The sequence below is a fragment of the Haliotis rubra genome, unplaced genomic scaffold, assembly GCF_003918875.1.
Source record: "Haliotis rubra isolate DU_JTF1 unplaced genomic scaffold, ASM391887v1 Scf503, whole genome shotgun sequence".
NCBI lineage: Eukaryota > Metazoa > Mollusca > Gastropoda > Lepetellida > Haliotidae > Haliotis > Haliotis rubra.
In genome coordinates this window covers 582,467-604,210 of record NW_025767195.1, presented here as the reverse complement: position 1 = coordinate 604,210, position 21,744 = coordinate 582,467, and the positions used below count along the sequence as shown (strand labels likewise).

Below are 21,744 nucleotides of genomic sequence, written 5' to 3'. Positions count from 1 at the left end.
AACTTGTATTCGGAAAGCCTGAAGTAATGCATATTCAGATATTCACAGATGGGTGTTTCTGGCACACCCAAGGGATGGAACACAAATTAACACTCAGAGCTACAGATAACTTTATGGGTCATGGAGTTATGTACTTGCTGGTATTCATCTCAATTGGGTATCCTAATTTTCCTTTGAGTAACCAAATAAATTGTACCCACCTCACTAAAAACTCTATTGGGTATTTTGCCATTTTCCATTAATTGTCAAATATAATATAGTATAAACTTTTGTTTATATGTTTGTTATTTATATTTGATCTGTAATATGAGAAATGACTGCAAGTTGCCAAGTTCATGTGCTGAAATAGGACCTCTCAATATACCTTAGTTCTATGTATATACGCATGTAAGATAAAATGTATTGAGTATTTACAAACATTTAGGCGTACTTGTATGCAATAGGCTTAATAGGAAGTGAGATTTTGACATAAATATTTGCGTAATTTATGCAGATACGCAGTTCATCTGTACTTCTGGACACTTTAGACAACAGTGGTCAGTTTGGTGCAGATCAGGTGCATATCATCACATGGCTGCCTTGATAATAATTTGCCAAGCAGAAACTTAAGTCAACTGATCTTATCTTTGTTTTTTAAACAGCTGACACTGACATGACCTCACCCCCAAAACTACAGAATAAAACAGAAATCCTGTGTTAATGAAATTTTTTATTTCAGAGCTTTGCATAAAACTATACAACAATATGACAGCATAGAGAAAGCCTATGAAATACAGAGCATGTGTATAAAAGACATGGGAACATCACACACGCACGCACACACACACAGTGGAGTAAGTCGAAAAACAAAATCTTTCACAGATAATCAATTTAGTTCTCCTGATACAGCCAAAATCAACATCACAGCTCGTGTGGCATTATTTTCTAGATTACAGAAGCAAGCGTTCAGGCACACAGAAAACACAAAGATGAAAGAATAAGCTGTTTCTCCATGCTGCCATGCTACGATCTCTGCACCGGTTGTCCGTCCTTAGGACAACAGTGAGAGTCTTATGCTTCATGTATTAAAATATGAGAAAATCAACAAATGCTGTGGATGCTGTGTCAGATCACATGAAACACTCACCACTGATTAAGGACAGAAACCAAATAAATTACTGCGAAGGAAAGGATCCATGAGCACAAATTATCTGAAATTTCTGGGAATATTATGATCACGACTGAATAAACTTGAACAGTTTAAATGAATGCAGTTACACCTGTCTGAAAACATATTTCAAAATGACTCGTGAGGTTATAAACTAATTAAAATAGTTGATTCTACTTATGTTTTTAATGATATGCCAGTCACAAGTTTTTAAAACAATGGTGCCATGATAATGATAATGATGGGACGAACCCTCAGGAATGAGGTGTTAAACAAGTATGGAGGAGTTGTTCAACAGGTGTTCCAACAGCGACTAGAACCATCGAATATTGTACATCTCAAGATGGCAAGGTGAATTTCCCGGGCAATTTACAAAGAATCCGTTGCATCAATTTTCACAAATAGCTGCACATAATGAATGCAAAACATCTCTATTCACATGGGTTTTAAAACTGAAGATTGACTGTACATAATTACATGACTTAAATAATAAAACTATAAAACATGATTGTGGTGTGTGAACAGTTGCATACCCAACTAAAACAATGCTTCTTGTAGGGATGACCATACAAAATGTACATTATACTAAAACACATAACTCATCGCCGCCTTCTATTCCTGCCGACACTGGTGCTTCTACTCCTGCCCCTGACTGGACGAGATCTGCTGCGACTGTCACTGCGCCGCGGGGGTGGTTGGCGCTCTCGTTGCCTCATACGTTCCCGGTCACGGTCCCTATTTCTGTCTCTATCCCTGTTCATATCTCGATCTCTTCCAACAACTTCCATAGGTTCCTGAGAGAAAATGTGCAACATTTTGTGAAAACGTGGAATAAACAAGAAGGGTGGAATGACAGAAGGGAGATAACTCTTATTCCAGAAGTAAAAATACAGAATGTTTGATTGCAACATGTTTTGTCAGTGTTTTTGGAATGTCTCTTTTTATGGAAATGAGCGAAAGTTGTACAATGAATGTGAAAGAGTAACAAATTTTACTTGCACAGAAAGGTCTACTGCAAACATGACACATAAAAAGTGTGTGCATGTTCTTTATGTTCATATGAGTAGAATATCCTCCCGGAGTAAAAAAGACTAGGACTGGCAGTTTGTATAAGAAAGCATGTTGTGTAGATGTTAAAAGTTCAGGGAACAGAATGCTGACAAAACCCCTGATCACATCTTGATAACACAGGTGACTACAGATGGTACATTAAGTAAGTGGCTACCTTCCGTTTAATATCTGCCTCTCGGCCTGCTCTGTGTCCCTGTTCTTCTTCCTCCTTCCGGCGTTTCAGTCTGTCATCCAGTCGCTGTTTCTTCTCACGCTGACGCAGTTCAATCTGACGAACAAACGTGTTATATGCATAAATTCATACTGTGTAACAAAACATTATCAGTAAATGAGTGTAGTTTTACTCTTCACTCAGCAATATTCCAGCTATATGGCAGCAGTCTGTAACTAATCAAGTCTGGACCCAAAAATCCACTCAGTCGTCTCTTACAACAAGCTGGGTTACTGAAGATCAATTCTTACCCGCATCTTCACGGGTACAAAATATTATCAAAGTATAACATAAGTTCAAAGATATGTCAATTAAACAAAAGGCAATGACCCCTTGAAATTTAAAATGCACTAGAGATGATGCATCTCTTATACATCTCTGGCACTGCTTTAACAGACATGAGAACGGCAAAGCACAAAAAAAACACTGAAAATTTAACCGGGGGTATTGGGGGTCTTTTAATGCAGATTTACATTAATCTCAAAAACATTCAAAATGAAACAAAAATCCCGGAAATATGCAGATCTGCAGAAAATTCTCTTGTCTTTTTTAAGTAAGCACTGAACATAGCACAGAATTACTCAGGAACATATACATAATAAAGTCAGCATGTTGGTATTTCCTTTGAGAATTATAAAAAATTTTTTAGAGTAAAATTGATATTATAAAATATCAATTTTACTCTAAAAATTACATATTTTCCCTTATCCTGACTCATGCTCTTTTGTTTGTAGCATCCTACTGGAACGGAGGTGGGTAACAGAATACTTTGGATTTATAATTAGTGATTTTGTATAGATATACTGTAATATCCCCTACGGAACTTCATGAAGTCTTAGATTTAGGATGTTTCCTGTATAAAGAAAACCATAGGTTATATAAAGCCATTAAAGGGGAATTACATTATGAATATATTGAACAATACATATAAATTATATATATATATATATAGGTGACTCTGATAGAGGCACTGAAATTGACTATATCCAAGTATATGCTTAAGGTAGAATACTTAAGCTGAACATATATACATAGCCCTAAAACTCCGTTAGAGTTATAAGCTAGATGAGTATGTATAAAAATACATATTAATCTTGTGAGGCTAATATTTTAACGCCTACGAGGGGACTGTCAGTTGCTGAGCGGGACCAGTGGTCCCAATGGTGAATGCCAGAGACATCTTCTGTAGTGATGTCTCTTAGGTAGTGATTAGCAAATACCATGTTAGATTTCCAATAGCATCCTTCCATAATCGTGTTCAAGGAACAGTTACCGTGTAGGGCGGCAGGGTAGAGGCCAGTGCCCTGATCTCATGTGGATTTGATGCTGTTGGTGGGTCCAAGCCTGCTGCCTTGTAGGCACGGAGAGAATGACAGTCCTTATCCAAATAGATATTGTGGTCCGTGACACTTCTGTTTGATTCGTAGGCTTATAATGGGATGAATAAACGCTTGAGAAATCTTCTCCTTGTTTTGATCGTCGTGAAAATAAACTTTGAGCTTCTTACCGACACAGTGATAGGTCTTGTGTATCTTGTGATCCGAGAATAGAGGATAGCCGGGATGTGGAATAATCTGTCTGGTTGACCTGGCAGTTGATTCTTTGCAATGAAATCCCATCTTAATCCGAGGTGCGCCTGTGTTATGATTGTCATCAAACTGTATCCTCTAAGTAATCCAGAGCGTGAATTTCAGACATTCTTGCTGCTGTGGCTAGCTGATAGCAGAAACAATGTTTTCTGTGAGAGAAATTCAAAGTTTGTCGATTCAAGGGTTCATAGACCTCACTGCGGAGGTGTTGTAACACTACATTCAGATCCCAAGCTGGGGCGTGGAACTTCCGCTTTTGGTCCTCCAATCGAAAGCTCGTAGTAAGGCCAGTAACTCTGGAGATCTTGTCAATTTGACACCCGTTCTCATGGTGATTACAGAGCTAAGCGCCGCAAGATATGCTGATATCGTTGAACCTTTTAAATGTTTGTTTTGGCGAGGTAACACAAATAGTCTGCCACTTGAGGGTTGTGAAGCCTCTCTTGCTGTAAACCCTTTCTTTGTTGCATAATTTTCAAACTGTGCCACTTGTCGCCGCATTGCCACGAAGTTGAGTAACGTAAAGGCAAAGCGTGACTGCTTTTGCCGCCCTGGCAGAATATCCTCTCTTGTTTAAACACATTTGTATACAGTCCATACGCAGTAGTTGGAACATTGCTGGGTTTCCGTGCACTTGTTCTGGTGTGAGGATGAATTAACAGGTTTGGCGCCAGCTTTGGGTAGCTCCAGTGTTGGTTGACCCGATTTCTTGAATTAGTATGGGAAACCACGCTCTGGCCGCCAGTAGGGCCACCAAAGTGAGTTGTAGGCTCTGTGTTTGTCTGATTTTCTGTAATACTTGAGGTATTATTGCTGGCGGCGGAAACGCAGCGACGCATTGAGGCCTTCCCATGATAGACTTAGAGAGCCCGCTGCCCGCGCTTGGGGGGTCTGGGACTGGTGACACACGAATGTCGGTAGCTGATTGTTGAATCGCGGGCGAATAGGTCTATTAGCGGCCCTAATTTGCTTGATTATCTGTGCAAAAATTTCCCTCTCGGTTGATCATCCACTCTGTCGGTGATGGTAGATGAGGCCGAGAGAGCGCCTGCTAGTATATTTCTGGCTCCGGAATGTGCACTGCTTTGACATGTAGATTTAGATCTTGTATTAAATCCCGAACAGTTGAAAGCTTAGGTTCAAAAGGTTCATCGATCTCGCTGAGCCTTGCTTGTTTATGTAGAACGCCACTGTCGAATTGTCTGTATGGATCATTAGGCGCCGCATTTTGTAGAAATGTGCTCCAAATGTAGAATGGCGCTGATTACAGCTTTCATTTCTAGACTGTTTATATGGAGTTTGCATTCTTGCTGATTCCATAACCCTGATATCGTGTGGTTGGTGAGATGAGCTCCCCAACCTTGGAGTGACGCGTCTACATACAGATGGGTTTTGTATTCCTGCTCTGCTAAACAAATCCCTTCGCAGACATTCGATTCTTGGTCCACCATAGTAGATGTGGTCTGAGATGTTTCGGTAGACTGAATGGTTGTACATCGCTGAGATGTGCGCTGATGAGGACCTGTAGGGACGTGAACTGTAATCTGCCTGTGACAGTCATGTCTTGGGCTGATGTGAGAAGACCTAGTAGGCTCTGCCATTGTCGCAGAGTGGTAACGGAGAGAGTAGAGCTGGTGGAATGGTCTGTTGTATCTTGAGCCAACGGTCTTTGGTACCATAATACGGTTATGCATTTGTGATGAATCGAATACCTAGGAACTGTAGGTCTTGGCGATGGTACTAGGTCCGACTTATGTAAGTTTACTAACCAACCTAGTTGTGTTAGTAGCTTTATGATGTAATTTAACTGTAGTTTGAGACGCAGTGGATCTTGATCTACTTGTATCCCGTCAGTCGAGGTAAAACGCACTGGCGTAGCCCTTGACGATGTAGAAATTTGATAATCGGTTTCAAGTTATCCTCGTGGAATAGCCAGGGGGCTGATGATATTCAATGGGAGTACTTTCCACTGGTAATGTAGCCCTTCTAGAGTAAATCGTAGGTATTTCCTGGAATCGGGATGAATGGGGATGTGCAAGTAGGCATCCTGTAGATCTATGCTGCCCATGTAGTCCATAGGATCTAATCATCTCTGGCGAACTGAGGTAAATGTATCATGCGAAACTCTCGTGGTTTGCGAGATAGTTCTTGTTGAAAAGCTCATGTTGTAGATGAGTCTGTATTTCTCCGTGGAGTTTTCTCTGGGAACTAGGAAAACTGGGGAGTAGAAACCTGGTTAAGACGCTTGCTTGATCTATTACTTCTATGGCCTGTTTGGATAGGAGGATGAGACAGCCTCTTTTATCTTTGGTAGTTGTTGCTTTGTAAATCGAACTTGGGGGTTTGATTGTCAGCGGAGGCTTGTCCTGTAGAGGGATAATAAACTGCGTGTTGAATAATGTTGGAGACGTGAAGGATCTTGCAGTATTCCCCAGTTTTCCCAGTGTAGTTGGAGGCCCACCCACTTGAGTTGGTTGTACTGGAACGGCTGGGGGTGGAAGACTCCAGTCGTTCCAACCTGTGTTTCAGCTGCCTATAATTGCGGAACCTCTGGGTGTCCTGCCTCTTCCTGATCCTCCTCTATAGTTGCCATATGGGCTAATTAAAAGAATCTTTACCTCTAGAGCTGGCTATCTTCCTGTCTCTTGCTCTTTGTAGGCCCGTGAACTTAGATCTGCCTGAGTATCTTTGTGAAGTCTGGCCGAATGACGCTGGCTAGTGTGTCCATCGATCTAATCATAAGGACTTCCCTGGAATCCTTAGAGACTTCCTTGGCTTAATCTTGTCGATTTCTCCGTCAAAAGATGGATGTTGTCGACCACGGGCTGTATAAAGTGGGGCTGTAAAGTTCTCCCCCAATTACAGGAGGCGCAGGAGGCCTTGACGACGAGCTAAGGTCAGTGCTGCTGAAACAGATGTAAGATGATCCGCTAAAACTGCTGATCTTTCTTTTGCATAAGTAAGGCAGAATAAATCATTCTATCATCTTCCGTCAGTGGAATCCCTCGAATCTAGTAATAAGAGTCTCATTGATCGTCCTAGATCTATTTAACCCAAAGAACATACCGTCTCTCGGCCATGGTTTCTATATGAGCCAACTGCGATCATCCATCTTGTAAATCTTGTTCTTTACATCGCTGATGATCTTATAGTTCTCATCGATGTCCTGGGCCTTGTAGAAGGAGTCCATGTTATGTGGAGAACTTCTTGGCTTGAAAGTTGGGTAGATGTGGTATCTGAACTTTCGTAGCTTTCTGGAAAGCTGCATCTAGATTCTGTGGCACTGCCGCAATCGGGTCGATCGGGGTAGAGTGATTGCATCTGGATCATCTTCCTTCATCAAATACGCCTGAGCTGTATTGCCACTTTTAGATGGTGATGTGAGATCTAGGTTATTGACCATCCAATACCGTGATCTCTGCATCAGAAAATATGATTCCTCCATCATCCTCAAAATCATCATCATTAATAAATTGTAGATGCTCTTCGACTGCGCGTGTAGCTGTCTGAATATCTGATGAGGTTTGTATGCGATCTAGTTGACTTGTCGCCGCTTTCTATGTGGAGATCTGATGGGTGATCGACCTGGTGATGAACGGAGTGGAGATCGCCTATGGGATGATCTTCGGGAGACTTGTGAGGTGAATGTTGATAGCCCGCTAAGCTCTTCGGCAGTCCCTCGATGTTCTTCTAGACGATGAAGATCTGGAATCATATGTCTTTTCGCGAATGCCTTCGCTTGGCTTCATTTGCGTCGGTCGAGGGGATCGATGATATGACCTTCGCTAAGGCTTCCGTTGATGTCTGATGGTCTGAGTCCATATCTAGAGATGAAATCGAAGATGGTGATGATCTCTCCAGCGCCTTAGCGAAGGCCTTTCGCGAAGGCTGTACATCTAGGTCCTTCGTCAAGGTGGTCGCGGGACTTCCTTCGCGAAGGTGACATCGTCTTAGCTGCTACGTTGACGGGGTGCCTCTGGGGTGCTGTCTACGTTTGGAGCCTTCGGCGAAACTTTCGGACCCTGCTTGCGCCAGTTGTGTAGTGGTCCTCCATGATGTTCATAATCCTGCGCATCATGTCTTCTGGGATGATCTGTGACGAAGTTAAAATTACGTCTTTTTCTGCGATGGGGTTCACATCAATGGCGTCTGGCGATGGTGTAGAGGCATCAGGCTGCATGGAGATCTCTGCAGAAGTCACAGTCGCTGACACCGGTCGGCTTCTTCTGCGTAAGTCGGGGATGATTATCGGCTGATCATCGTAGAGGCCCAACTCTGCTGCTGGAACGATCTCGGCTGAGAAAGTTCTTGCTGTCTTCGTAGATTTCCCTTTGGAAGTCTGCGCTGCCCTGGGTAATCCTCAATCTGCGTTGAGACGGCGATGAGGCCCTCTTAGACTTAGTCTGCAATGGCGGATGTCTGGGGAGGCCGGTCGTTTCTTGAGGTAACGGACTGCGTCCCACGTTCCTCTGCCGCAGGGGTCTCTAGCAGAACACCAGACGGAGAGAGATCGATGTCGCTAGCAGCTGACTGGAAGGAATATCTGGACTCTCTGCCATGTTTTGCCCCTGTTTGCGTGATCTATCTGCAGCGAAAATACAGTAACATAAATCTATATGACTCAAAACCTAAGGTAAAGATCACCTGCCACATCTGGCTCAACTAAGGAACAAAGGAGTGGTATTTTACTTCTTTGTTCCACTATGTAGAATACATTTGTTAAGAGTTGACAATTACATACAGCAGTTCAAAGAAACTTACAGTAGGACAGTCATAACTAAGGAATTGTGGAAAGCGTGAACCATTTCAGATTATATTTCAATTTGAATGTTTTCCCCTCCCATTGTTCATTATGCAGTGCGGTACCATGGGTACCTACCTGTTCTTCTGTAAGGGGCAGCCAGTATATACAAGGTGTGGCTTTGGTTTTGCGGAACAGATCATCCAACAATTTAGCTGGTGCTTCTTCCTCAACTTTCTTCTCTGTGGAGCAGAAAAACAAAACAAATAGAAGATAATGAAAAACATTCTTTCATGCAGGGTTCATACAGCCATGAGCCCATGAGATTCAAGGGCTTTTCAAGCACTTTTCATGGACATATGATGTGTTTTCAAGCACCACTCTTTTTCCCAGAAGTATCGCAGAAGTTTCACTTTCGGTTTCGACATTGCTGCTTCCAGCATTAACAACGATCTATCAGAACGCAGCACAAACGCCCGATTTCTTTGTTTCTTTATGACGTAAGGAACCATGAAATAGACGCAATTTAATCAAAAGATCGATGGAACCACAACAAATATTTTAATGAAATTTCAAGCACTTCTTAAGGACACGTTAAAAAAATCCAGCACTTTTAAGTACTTTTGCAGTAGATTTTCAAATTCAAGTAATTTTCATCGAACGTAGTTAAATTCAAGCACTTTCAAATCTGAGCAAACCCCGTCATGAAATTCCTAATCATCTGAAACAGAATACCAGTTTTACTTATTGTGTGCCCTGCAAGATGGATGGGACCAATATATGGCTTACCTGGACCCTTCTTCCTCTCCCGAGGCCGCTCTTCTTCCTTCCTTCTCCTCTCCCGGTCTCTTGATCGGGACCTAGTTGACTTCCGCCTCTCCCGTTCTGGTGGTGACCTGTCCCTCACCTTGTCCCTGTCCCATTCTCGGACAGGCTTGGGTTCTTCCTTCCTCCTCACTTCCCTCGTTCCATCCTTCTTGTCCTTCTCCTTCTTCTCTTTCTCAGCTTTTTTGGGCTTGGCAGACGCGACCTGGCTCTCCTCCTGGGCTCGGTGAAACTCAATCTGGAGAAGCAGTGAATCAAAGGCTTGACGAATTTGACAACTTGAATAAGAAATACAAAATATGGGTCCCTCAGTTATAAATATTAAGATGGTTAAATAGAATACATTTGCGAAAATCTACTTTTCTCAGTGATCTCTTGAAGGTTGCCAGAAATACAACCTGACAGCTGCTTGAAGAGAATGAAAAGAGACAGAGTTACTTCCCTTTATCCCGCCACTAAATGGTTTTACTAACAGTTTTCTTAGAAATGACAGAACGATTGTCAATGTTTTATGTCACATATGTTGCATTAATTCCGATGTGGATCCACAAACTATTGATGTGGGACAATAGAGGTATGCATTAAATTCAGCTTCCTCAAAAACATTTGCAACATAAAAGTCACAGATAATGCTGAAGGTAGTGTCACATTATAAGCATATGAATGTACAAGCCTTGTTGAAGCTGAAGCTATTGTTCACACCTACCTCATCCTGTGAGGCGTACTCAACTCTGAGCACCTTGGGGTTGGAGCCGGGCCATCGAGTTCCATGAAGTGCTTTGCGTGTGGCTACAGCCTGTTCGTCATCCTCGTACTGGAAGGACATGACAGTATTACTATTTGTGTTATCACTGAGATCAAGGAATCTGGTGATGGAGTAGACTTATGGTGGAAGTGTTTGCTCATCATAACCATGTCCATTTCTTAAGTCAACAGCTGTAATATTGTTGGAATATTGCCAAGACCCCATGAAAACACTCACTCACTCGACACACTATTCAATCTGATGGGGTAAATGGGGTTTAATGGAAATATTCGAGGTTATTGCTTATATAGGGATGTGTTCTTATATGTATGTGCTTTTATGTGATTGACCCCGAGAAGATCCGGGTTAGAATTGGCCTTCAGCAACCATAAAAGGCAACTAATGGGATCAGGTGTCAGGCTTGCTGACTTGTTTGACATGTGTCATCGTATCCCAAGTGCATAGATCGATGCTCATGATGTTGATCACTGGATTGTTGGATCCAGACTTGATTATTTACACACCAATGCCATATAGCTGGACCATTGCTGAGTGCCACGTTAAACAACAAACCAACCAATCATGATGAAAACTAAAGACAAATATACTTTCTGTGAAATCTGTCAAAACAAGCCTCTCTATTATCAACCTCAGTTAAAACTGAGTTCAAATTTTGGTCAATACTATGTCAAAACAAGTCAAATGAATCCAAATCAAGGGCTTTTATCTATAAATATCTATAGACCATTCAGGTGATGGGTGCCATACCAAATACTTTAAGACACCAACATCCTATAACAGACTCTCCAAGCAATCTCATAAACGACAATCCTAAAACTATCACTGGATCTTTTATTATCTGACTCACCGTCACATAACAATGAGACTTGATCTTGTCAATCCAGAAACCATTCCCATCCAGGATGCTGCCAGTCCTCTTGAGCAGTTCTTTCAGTTGTCCCAGTGTGAAGGGGCGTACGAGGTTGCGGATGTGGATGATGTTGCAGACTGGATTCCTTGCTGGGGATGGTGAGCGGCGGGCAGCTTGGGGTTCGTCGGGCTCCTGGAGTGAGGCCTGGTTTATTCGACGAATAATCTTCGGCTCTAAACCAAACAAAACAAGCATTGTTACTAAGGTGACATAATCCCCCGCCACAAATTATCAAATCAAACTTAAAAAGTAATGAAAGTTTAAGATGAAGTTAAATCTCAACAAAAACATGACCAGTCAACCTCTCTTGATATCTTCTCTTTAGTTGTTCAAACACACAAATATTTCCAAGACTGACTTTGACTTTGACCTTGACATGAATGTCATAGTGTATGAAATATGTAAAAATGGTAATACAGAAATTGCTTATTGAAAAACATTCAAGGAAAGTCTTGAAAGTCTATGAAGAAAATCCAGTGAATTCAGGTTAACATGCTGAAATCTTCAAAGTGTCTCAGTGACCTTGAAACTTATGTGAAGGTCACCAAAATTGACTGAGCCCTGCGCCTTCATTAGATAAAGGTTGGTGTCAAATATGAAGAAAGCCCAGTGAATGGTTCTTGAGATATCTCGATGACCATCTTAACATGCAGGTTAACATACTGAAATCTTCAAAGTGTCGCTGTGAGCTTGAAAATTAAGTGAAGGTCACCAAATTCGACTGGGCCCTGCACCTTCCCTAGATAAAGCTTGGTGTTGAATATCAAGAACATCTAGTGAGTGGTTCTCGAGATATCTCGCTGACAAGAGTAAAACGTTAAGTCCCCTTGCAAACCTTGAAATGAAGGTCAAGGTCACTAAATCTGACTGGGACCTTTCTTATACTGTGATAAACCTAGGTACCAAATATGAAAAGAATCTAGCCAACGGTTCTTAAGATATTCTAATTCATACGTATGGATGGACGGAGCCTAATACTATATCCCCCGCATCGCGCTAAACGCACGGCGGGGGAAAAATATGGAATTTAATGCGAGTCATAATCGTGATTAATATTTGTAACATTCACAAACATAGCATGATCTCTTCGACTGTCATTCTAGAAGATAGTATCCTCATGATACAGGTTCTTGTCACACTTATAAACTATTTTAATCAGCAGAGTGGTCACAATGTCCGTGACGCAACCTTGTTATACCGTCAGTAAACACTGCTGTCCGAAAACATATAATCATACACTCAGAAAATATGTTTACAATACGTAAATAAAAATACATAAAAGGTTAAGAACAACAACTTCTGTTTAATTGGTGTATATCCTTGTAAAAATCTTCCGTTTAAAATTAGAAATACAAATCAGGAGGAAAAGAGAACGCTGACAGACATTACTTCAAGGGCAAAACATTATCTAACAGGACTTAGTGAAATAAGTTCCCTAGGGCAGTCTGTGGGTGTGGCATGTGTGAGTGCAGGTAGCAGCACGCCATCTTACCTGCTTTCACCTTCTCTTTCTCCTCCTCTGTCCTGTTGTTGTCCGTCTCCAGGAGGGTGTGCCGTGTGTCTTCCCCTTTACCATCCTCATCCTTCACGACCTGCAACACCAACCAAAACCAGAGTTAATCAAAATATCACCACACTTTTCCTTTAAAAAAACAGAGACCTATGAATTCCTGACACAGACAGATGTGCATCAATAGTCATTATTATATCTCAGTCTGATCTGACAATAGAATATGATTGAATCATTAGACAATGCAGATCAAATGCTTCAAACTATTGCAATTTGTCACAACTTCCTCTTGGTACAATAGTGAAACGTGAAAATGAAAAAGCATTTCTCCAATATTGTTCATTTGTGTCAAAATGATTCTCTAAACTAACCTTCACCAACAGATCCCCATTTCAGTCACTTCTTACAACAAACTAACATTGCTCTAAATGAACATTGATTGGTCTATTCAAGAACCCTGCTGCATGAGCTACCTGTACAACTGTTCTCCTGATCTTGATGTCACGCTTGTCCTCCTCTGGCTCAGACCCATACTCCCCCTCTGCTTCCAGCTCCAACACCGGCTCATTCAGCGGCTTCACGTCATCAATCAGACCCTGAAAAAAAAGGACAGGTAAATAATCAAGGGTGGAACATGTTTTTGATGTGATCAAACAAATCAGCTGACCACTTGATCCATACCCATCTATGACCAGCCTCAGTTAGTGGGGACCAATTCAAACCGTAATTTCCAACTGGAAAAAATAGGTCATGGATGCTTGCCAACTTGTGAAATCTGTCAAATGTGATAGTTCAAACTAAGGATTGTCACCAGTGTGTGAAATAGTTTCTAATTTTTGCTAGGTCAGGCTAGATATGCCTGAAAGTTACTAGCCCACAAAACAATTCACTGGCCCAAAATTTGAATGTTGACCCAGGTTTCATCATTAAGCTGCTAATATGATGAACATTTTTACGAGGCCATAATCTTGCATGATTTAAAATTCTATTATAACTTAACGAGTTGGAGAGAGTGATATATTTACAAAATGACCCCATGAAAATTCATTAGCCAGTCTGACCAGTTATTGTGGAGATTTACTGGCCCAACTGGAGTTTTACTAGCCACAGGCTAGCAGGCCAGTGGCTTTTTCACACACTGATTGTCACTATTGATGAGTAGATTTAAAGTTTAAGGTCCACCTTCACAGTCTACTTGATCACTGGTACACACTGGCACACAAAACAAGAAGGAATATTCCTAATAAAATGAACAAACAGTATCCCTGAAAAGGACACCTACATGCACCATCTCACAAAAATAAACTCAACATTCTTCAACAGTAAAACTTCAAGTTACCTTGAGTGAATCTGTTGAGATCTCAACACTGGTTGACTTCTTGGCATACTTTGCACTCGATGATCCCCACTTCCTCTTCTTGACCGGGCGGTCCTTCTTGTCCCCTGCCATGTTCTCCTTCTCCTCCGACTCGTCCTCCTTGCCTGTAACAGAACACCATCATTACACCAACACCAGGCACAACCACGTTATTGTCATGCTGTCTGAACCAGCCACAATATCATGGGAAACCTGTCATTATATACCAATACTGGAAAGGCAAATTGAAATATTTAAATAAAATGGACTTTGATGCATTGGGAATTTTGTAATTCAATTTGTTATAAATTCATATTTTACAGATATGTAAAATGAAACCCTATAATTCATGAAAGAGTGAGGAGTGAGTAAGTGAGTTTAGTTTTACGCCGCTTTTAGCAATATAACAGCGGAGGACACCAGAAATGGGCTTCACACTTTGTACCTATGTGGGGAATCGAACCCGGGTCTTCGGCGTGATGAGCCAACGCTTTAACCACTGGGCTACCCCACCACCCTAGTCCTGTAAGATGCTGATAACCAAGAACTGTAATCAGCACAAATCTTAGATTGCATCCTGCAGTGACTCAGGGAAGGAACTTGGCACCATGAGTTGCAGCATCTTAGAGAATTGGTCCACTCAACACTAACAGTGAATGACTGATTTAAAGTAAGAAGATGCACTAAGGGGCTAGTAAGAACCTTTATTAGAGCTGGAGAGTAGATTTCTTCGTCGAGGGGGTACCACCACTTCTGCTACGGCTGCTGCCTTCCTTGCCTCCTCGGCCTGTAATATCCAGCCAAATGTTGAATCACTGGCCCGTTACTGGCGTCAAACCTTCGTCTGTTCTATACACTATACGCTTCAGACAATGCAAGGAGTTGACAGAAACCGCTGATGTACTACACTTACCAAATGATTAGTTAATAAGACGTCTTTCTGTCTCTTGTGATTTTTGTCAGATCTCTGTCGAAAAATGATTGCCATTCTAAATGTAAGATATTATTTTAAGGGATTTTTCCTTTTATTAAACATAAAAACACCTTGCAACATCTCTGTGAAGCAGCTTGAATTCCTTATCAGGTCTCACAGCTTTCATTCTGAACATATATGCCCAGTAACATTCTACTTTTCTTTGGGAACTGTTTCTATCATTATCTGACTTCATCTTACAACTGTAGGTATCACTTTTTAAACAATATTAGACTGAAAAAAGGAATTTCCATACGGCAGCTCTGAAAGAAGAACTCTGATTACATTTCATATTACATGGCAGGAAATTACGTTTCTGAAATTACAAAAAATTTGGGGAGCTTTGTGAATTAAAAGCTTTTCATTACTCAAAACTGTTGCCAAATATTTTGAGCGTAGCAATATGGTCAAAGTTGTATGCTTCCACCATGTAAGTATGACAGTTGAAAGAGCTGGACTGTACGTAATATCTGAACGTTCAAATACCAGTGGTCACTTGTGATGGCTGTGTTCTTGCCCACATATATACTGAGTGATCTCAAGCTACACACAAAACATCAAGGGGTTAGGGGCAAATGTTGGTTGCCAGACTCGTTTTCTGCGCCACGTTTTTCTCGCCTTGTAGGTTAAGACATCAATTAGCTGCAACAGCTCTTCTGCCATATTGGTTTCAACAATGGAATCTTTCGATAAAGTTCAAGTATTGTCATGAAGTATGACAAGTATTATATAGTCCATTGTTTAACATCAGGATCTTCTTTTTCACAGAAATGTTCAGGAACAATTTGAAAGTTTCAGTTTATCAGTTTCATTAAACCAGTTTTCTTTTCACTTTTCTGTGAGACGAAGCATCACTCTCCGCAGGTGAATATTCTTTCCACCTCTCTCACAGATGAAGCAATATTTCGATAGGTGAGGCACTATTCTTTATGTCCTAGACTTGTGAAGCAGTATTAAGCTTTATGTCCACAACAGATAGGCAATGACGTGTCACACATTGTATCAGCTGTTCTCTTTGACACCAAGGCCCTAGTTCTGGCCTGTTATAAAGCACACACCATGTGAAATATCCACCTCTACATATGTCTACACAGTCACCTTGGTCAGAAACAGTCTTTCACACACTGAAGGACATCACAAGCAATCTGTAGTCGGTTCACAGTAATTGCTGTGTGTTCACACTCTCATCATATGTTGTGGGTCTGCAGATGTATGTATGGTAGTATCTGTACTGTGTGGCTTGTCAAAGTCTTTTACTCAATGTCCTCCAACAGCTGCATATCTCAGGCGATTGGTCCAGCTATAACGATTCAGTAGAGACACCACTTTCAACTCTTTCAAGACACATTAGATCCAGTTCAACACCTTCACAATCTTGCTAGATCACTGTCTTTAGAAAGTGAATCTTTTTCTTCCACAGTTTTCAGTCACTTGGCACAGTCTGCTACTGGCTTTTCCAATATTGCTCATCTTGTGTATCACAAAATTCTTGTGGCAATTGAGGACACGACTGAATTTCACCCTCGACAATTCTTCTGACATTTGGATGTACATGCCTGAAGACTCAAGGAATACTTCAGAAAGAGTCCTGTCTTGTAGTGCCATAATCCTACATGTATGAATGATCTTTGCCCACTGTCAACAGTCCTTCAATCAGCTCAAAGATACAACCACACCTTCAGCACGCTTGAAGACACAGTATTAATCTTTGAAAACTGTATATGTTTTCCAGTTTTCTTTTCACAAGACCTGCTACAAACAGTCTTTCAGTTAAAAGCTTAAAATATTGTTCAGTATGCATGTTTGGCAAAGTAATGTCAGCTTTCAAGCACAAGGATTTCAGAATCCTCAGCTGCAACTTCAATATAAGATCATGGGCTTTTGTCAGGAAGACGAACTGGACTGTCACTTTTCACACCACATCCACAGTCTATGGTCTTGTAACACCGACCATTCAAGCTATTTCAGTCACAAAGTTCAGCATAACAACAACCGGTGACGGCTTCAGGTAACCATGGCAACTATTAGGCGGTAAAGGTCAGGGACGAGGCCAAAGAGATATGGGAGTCTGGCATCCGGGCGCAATGTATGTTTGGCAAGCTGCATCATTCCCCGTGTCTCCCAGTTGGACGTAGTTACCTCCCTTTTCTAACGTACACGTGAGACAGCAGAGGTAATAGTATGTCATTAAATCATGGGAGAGGCCTAATAACTTTAAGTTTGACAATAACAACTTACAAGCAACTCAAGTCCATTACACAATGCCCAAGCAACATAACTTCAGAGAAAATGTTAGAATTATACAGATAGATGGTAAAAAGTTACTCAAAGTATTCCTAGGCATGCACTGAATCACAGATGGAATTCAAAACATGCCAAAACATTTTAAGATTATAAACAGCTTCTTCCAGCAACTGCATCTGGCAAATACAGAATGGACAGCAGTTGCTCGCATTGGGAGTGAAATCCTCATATTTCACATCCGAGTAACACCTCAAGATATTGCCTTTCCTTAAAAACATTTCAGTGATATACAGCCATGAAGAATAATGCAGTTCAGGTGAAAGGTTTCAGGTGAGAACTTACAAACAAGTGGGCATTGTGTCTGAGCAACTAAAAACACCATGACAGTTCTGACAGCAGATTTGCCTCTCCCTCCCACTTGATTTACTCCCATTTCTTTACCCCATTTTGTACCCCTTCCTCTTACCTTGTCAGCTTCGCGTTTACTCTCAGAATCTTCAGTCTCCTCGGCATCCCTTTAAAACATCAGGTTTAAAATACAGTTGTTGTTATACAGTGTTACAATGTGACAAATATTTTGATAACAAGATCGGATATCATACATATCCTGATGCTTAGGTTTGGATACTATACATATATAGCTGACTGACTGACTGAGTTTGGTTTTTCGCCGCTTTTAGCAATATTCCAGCAATACCACGGCGGGGGACACCAGAAATGGGCTTCACTCATTGTACCCATGTGGGGATTCGAACCCGGGTCTTCGGCGTGACGAGCCAACGCCTTAACCACTAGACTACCCCACTGCCCTATACATATAAAGAAATAATGGCTGGGACAGAATCTTTCTCTCAATAGTCAGGTCAGGACAAGATACTTACTTAAAGGTCACATGCAACCAAAAAATCAAACATAATTAAAACACAATTATCACTTATTCATGACATATAATAAACATTGCTGGTTATGAAAAAACATAAAAACAAAATTATAAGCGTACAATCGCAAATCAAAAGTGCAATATTGTGTACTTCGGTTTACTTCCCAAGAAACGAAGCAGCCGGGATACCGAATCCAGTCAGAGCGGGTGGGTGTGCACTCAAGTGTAACGGCTGGTTCATTTGCAGATGACTTCACGGGTCATTGTGTGTGTATATATAGAGATGTTGGGTTTTGTAAATACATGCTCATTATTTGTGTATAACATTTTACAATCAACAGACATCATAACATGTCATGTGTACCAAGTATCACACCTGCCTGTCTGTGTAATTACATAACGTGACAGAGACCGAACTCGGGCCATAAATCAATGCATTTTGTTTAGGGTGTATAGCCTGATTGGTGTTAAGTTCAAATTGCATGTGGTCAGTGATAGCAGCTGTGTATTGAATATTGTCATTAGCAGACAGGCAGGCAGACACACAGGTGTCAATAAAACAAGACATTGAGTTTTGTCTGTGACAACGACATATCTATATCACAGTTAGAAATTCTGTCAACGCTAAATAATGACATTGCTTTTAAGTATCGAACTGAGAAAGTGTCTCGTAAGAAGAACGTGTGGTGAAATAGACAAATGAAATTATATAAACAGTTAATTTACTGTCATAACATATAAAAGCTCGCCTGTGTGATATCAACAAAACATTAGAAAAATAGCTTACACCAAAGCCTTCACCGAGTATTCACCCGACAACCCGCTTCCAAGCTGCGCTTGAACCTATTTACTTGCGCGCGTGCATATGAGCGCAGCCCAGCTGTTGAAACCCGCTTTTCCCAGAAAAGTCTGGGGAAAATTAGTGAAACGTTTGAACTCCGATTTCGCGTGGTTTTTTTCATCGCGTTATTTTTCAAGTTTATAAGTTGAATTTGCATTTTTGACGATTTGTTTCGGTATGTCCATACCGAAAGGTATCAGAATCTGCAAAGTTGTGTTTTACGTTGCATGTGACCTTTAAATTATTGCCAAATTAATGTTTCACTCAGTTAAAGATAAAACCCCTAATATGTTCACTTGAAAATATTATATAATGCATTGTTTACATTTATCTGTGCCATCTGGTGATATAGCAAACTATACAACATCCACTAAATAGTAAACACTCACATGGCTTTACTACGATCATCATCATCATCCTCATTATTATCATCAGCATCAGACTCCTCACTCTCAGATGATGACTCGGATGAGGACTTCGCTGAACTGGATTCCCCATCCCTCTCCTTCTGCTCTTCATCCTCAGACGACGACTCTTCCGATGATGTTGACAGGCGTCTGTTGATACTACTCTGTACAGACATAGGGACCTTCTTAACTGGCGTCTGCTTGTTGTCCTTTGCCTCTGCTTCTTTCTCTTCTTCAGCCTCAGAAACAACTTTCTGTTGGCTCCTGTCTAAATCTTCTGTTGAATCTGGCTTGTCTGATCTGGCTTCAGGTTCTTCCACCTTTTCCTTCTTGGAATCATCTGCATCCTTTTCTTTTGGTGTGTCGTTTTTCTTGGCACCCCATCTCCTACCCCTCCTGGGTGGGGAATCGGCTCTCTTTGGTGAAGTGGAATCGGCTGGTTTGTCTTCAGGTATCAGTTCTGCAGCTTTGGGTTCAGTCTTTTCTGATTCTTGGGTTTTCTCTTCAGTTTTTGATGAATCGGCTTCAGCAACTGTGTCTTCTGACTTTGAACTGGAGTCTTTAGAGGATTTTGATCCCCATCGTCTGGTTTTAGTTGCGGGTCTTTCTGTGTCTTCTTGATCCCTGGTTTTACTCTCCTGAGATTTGGAATCATCTGATGACTTCCTGGCACCAAATCGCCTACTTAATGACACTTCCTCACTTTTCACAGTCTTGCTTTCTTGCAAGTCCCTTGGTTCTGGGATTGGAAGTTTTTCAGTACTTTCTGAGTCTGGTTTTTGAGGCTCTGCACCAGAAATAGTGTCCTTTACATCTGATTTTTTAGGTTTAGATGATGTGTCACTTTCTACTGGTTCAGGTTTTGAAGATGTGTCACCTGTAGGATTTTGGGCTCCCCAACGATTTCTCTTTGAAGATTTCTCAACTTCTTCCTTCCCCTCTTCTTCTTCAGGTGCCTTAATACCAGGCTTAGTGGTGCCTGAAGACTTTTCAAGTTCTTTGTCACCTTTAGCATGTTCATCTGTCTTGATATCTGCAGTGTTCCTGGTTTTGAGACAGCCTCAGCTTCCACAGAATCTGTGTCTTTGGAAGATTTACGACCCCAGCGATTTCTCCTTTCTGGCTTGTCACTGCCTTGAGATTCTGCCTTTTCTTTGGAGGTATGATCTTGCTCAGACTTGGAACTGTATTCTTTCTCCAATTTGGAGTCAGGCTCTTCTTTTGACTTAGAGATTGGGTCTTTATCTGATTTAGAATTGGGCTCTGTTTCTGGTTTTGAAGTACTCTCTTTCTCCGTTTTAGAACTGGGCTCGTTTCCAACTTTTGAAATTGATTCTTTCTCTGCTATAGAACTTGGCTCATTGCCTGGTTTAGAACGGGGTTCTTTCTCAGATTTAGAGCTGGTCTCTTTCTCAGATTTAGAGCTGGTCTCTTTCTCAGATTTAGAACTGGTTTCTTTCTCAGATTTAGAGCTAGGCTCTTTCTCAGGTTTAGAGCTGGTCTCTTTCTCAGATTTAGAACTGGGCTCTTTCTCAGAGGTAGAACTAGGCTCTTTCTCAGATTTAGAGCTGGTCTCTTTCTCAGATTTAGAGCTGGTCTCTTTCTCAGATTTAGAACTGGTCTCTTTCTCAGATTTAGAGCTGGGCTCCTCAGATTTAGAACTGGGCTCTTTCTCAGATTTAGAACTGGTCTCTTTCTCAGATTTAGAGCTGGGCTCTTTCTCAGATTTAGAACTGGTCTCTTTCTCAGATTTAGAGCTGGGCTCTTTCTCAGATTTAGAGCTGGGTTCTTTCTCAGATTTAGAACTGGGCTCTTTCTCAGAGGTAGAACTAGGCTCTTTGCCTGATTCAGAAGTGGTTTCTTCCTGTGATTCAATGCTAGGCACTTTCTCTGATATAGAAATGTTCTCTTTCCCTGATTTAGAACGGGAATCTTTCTTCAATATGGAACTTTGGTCTTTCTCTGATTTGGAGCTAGGGGTTTCTCGGATTTGGAGCTAGGGTCTCTTTCTGATTTGGAACTGAGGTCTTTCTCTGATTTGGAGCTTGGGTCTTTCTCTGATTTTGAATTGGAATCTTTCTCAGACGTGGAACTAGAATCTTTGCCTCTTGAGTCAGTCCTTTTATCACTTTCTGCTTTGAGTTGAGTCTCTTCAGACTTTGGAGTGTCTATTACATCTGGCTTTGCCTGAGAATCTTTCTGTTGCCCCCATCTACTTTTCCTTCCTGCCTTCTCTTTCTCATCACTTTTTATTTCTTGAGCTTTAGTTTCA

General features: G+C 41.2%; 1 protein-coding gene and 1 long non-coding RNA gene across 2 annotated transcripts; one reads left to right on the top strand and one right to left on the bottom strand.

Annotated features, from left to right (window-relative positions):
* Nucleotides 1-694: 694 nt before the first annotated feature.
* LOC124291966 (apoptotic chromatin condensation inducer in the nucleus-like) lies at nucleotides 695-20,530 on the bottom strand (the record flags this gene model as incomplete). Its single annotated transcript, XM_046729050.1, has 12 exons — nucleotides 695-1,941; nucleotides 2,373-2,486; nucleotides 8,898-9,001; nucleotides 9,549-9,822; nucleotides 10,291-10,398; nucleotides 11,198-11,433; nucleotides 12,753-12,852; nucleotides 13,244-13,366; nucleotides 14,110-14,252; nucleotides 14,830-14,914; nucleotides 17,811-17,859; nucleotides 19,455-20,530. Coding segments are annotated over 12 exons (2,607 nt in total), but the record flags the coding sequence as incomplete, so codon positions are not given.
* Nucleotides 20,531-20,944: 414 nt separating this feature from the next.
* On the top strand, nucleotides 20,945-21,744 carry LOC124291960. The gene is made up of 3 exons (XR_006902330.1): nucleotides 20,945-20,960; nucleotides 21,126-21,426; nucleotides 21,498-21,744. It is a non-coding gene; the product is annotated as an uncharacterized LOC124291960 (long non-coding RNA).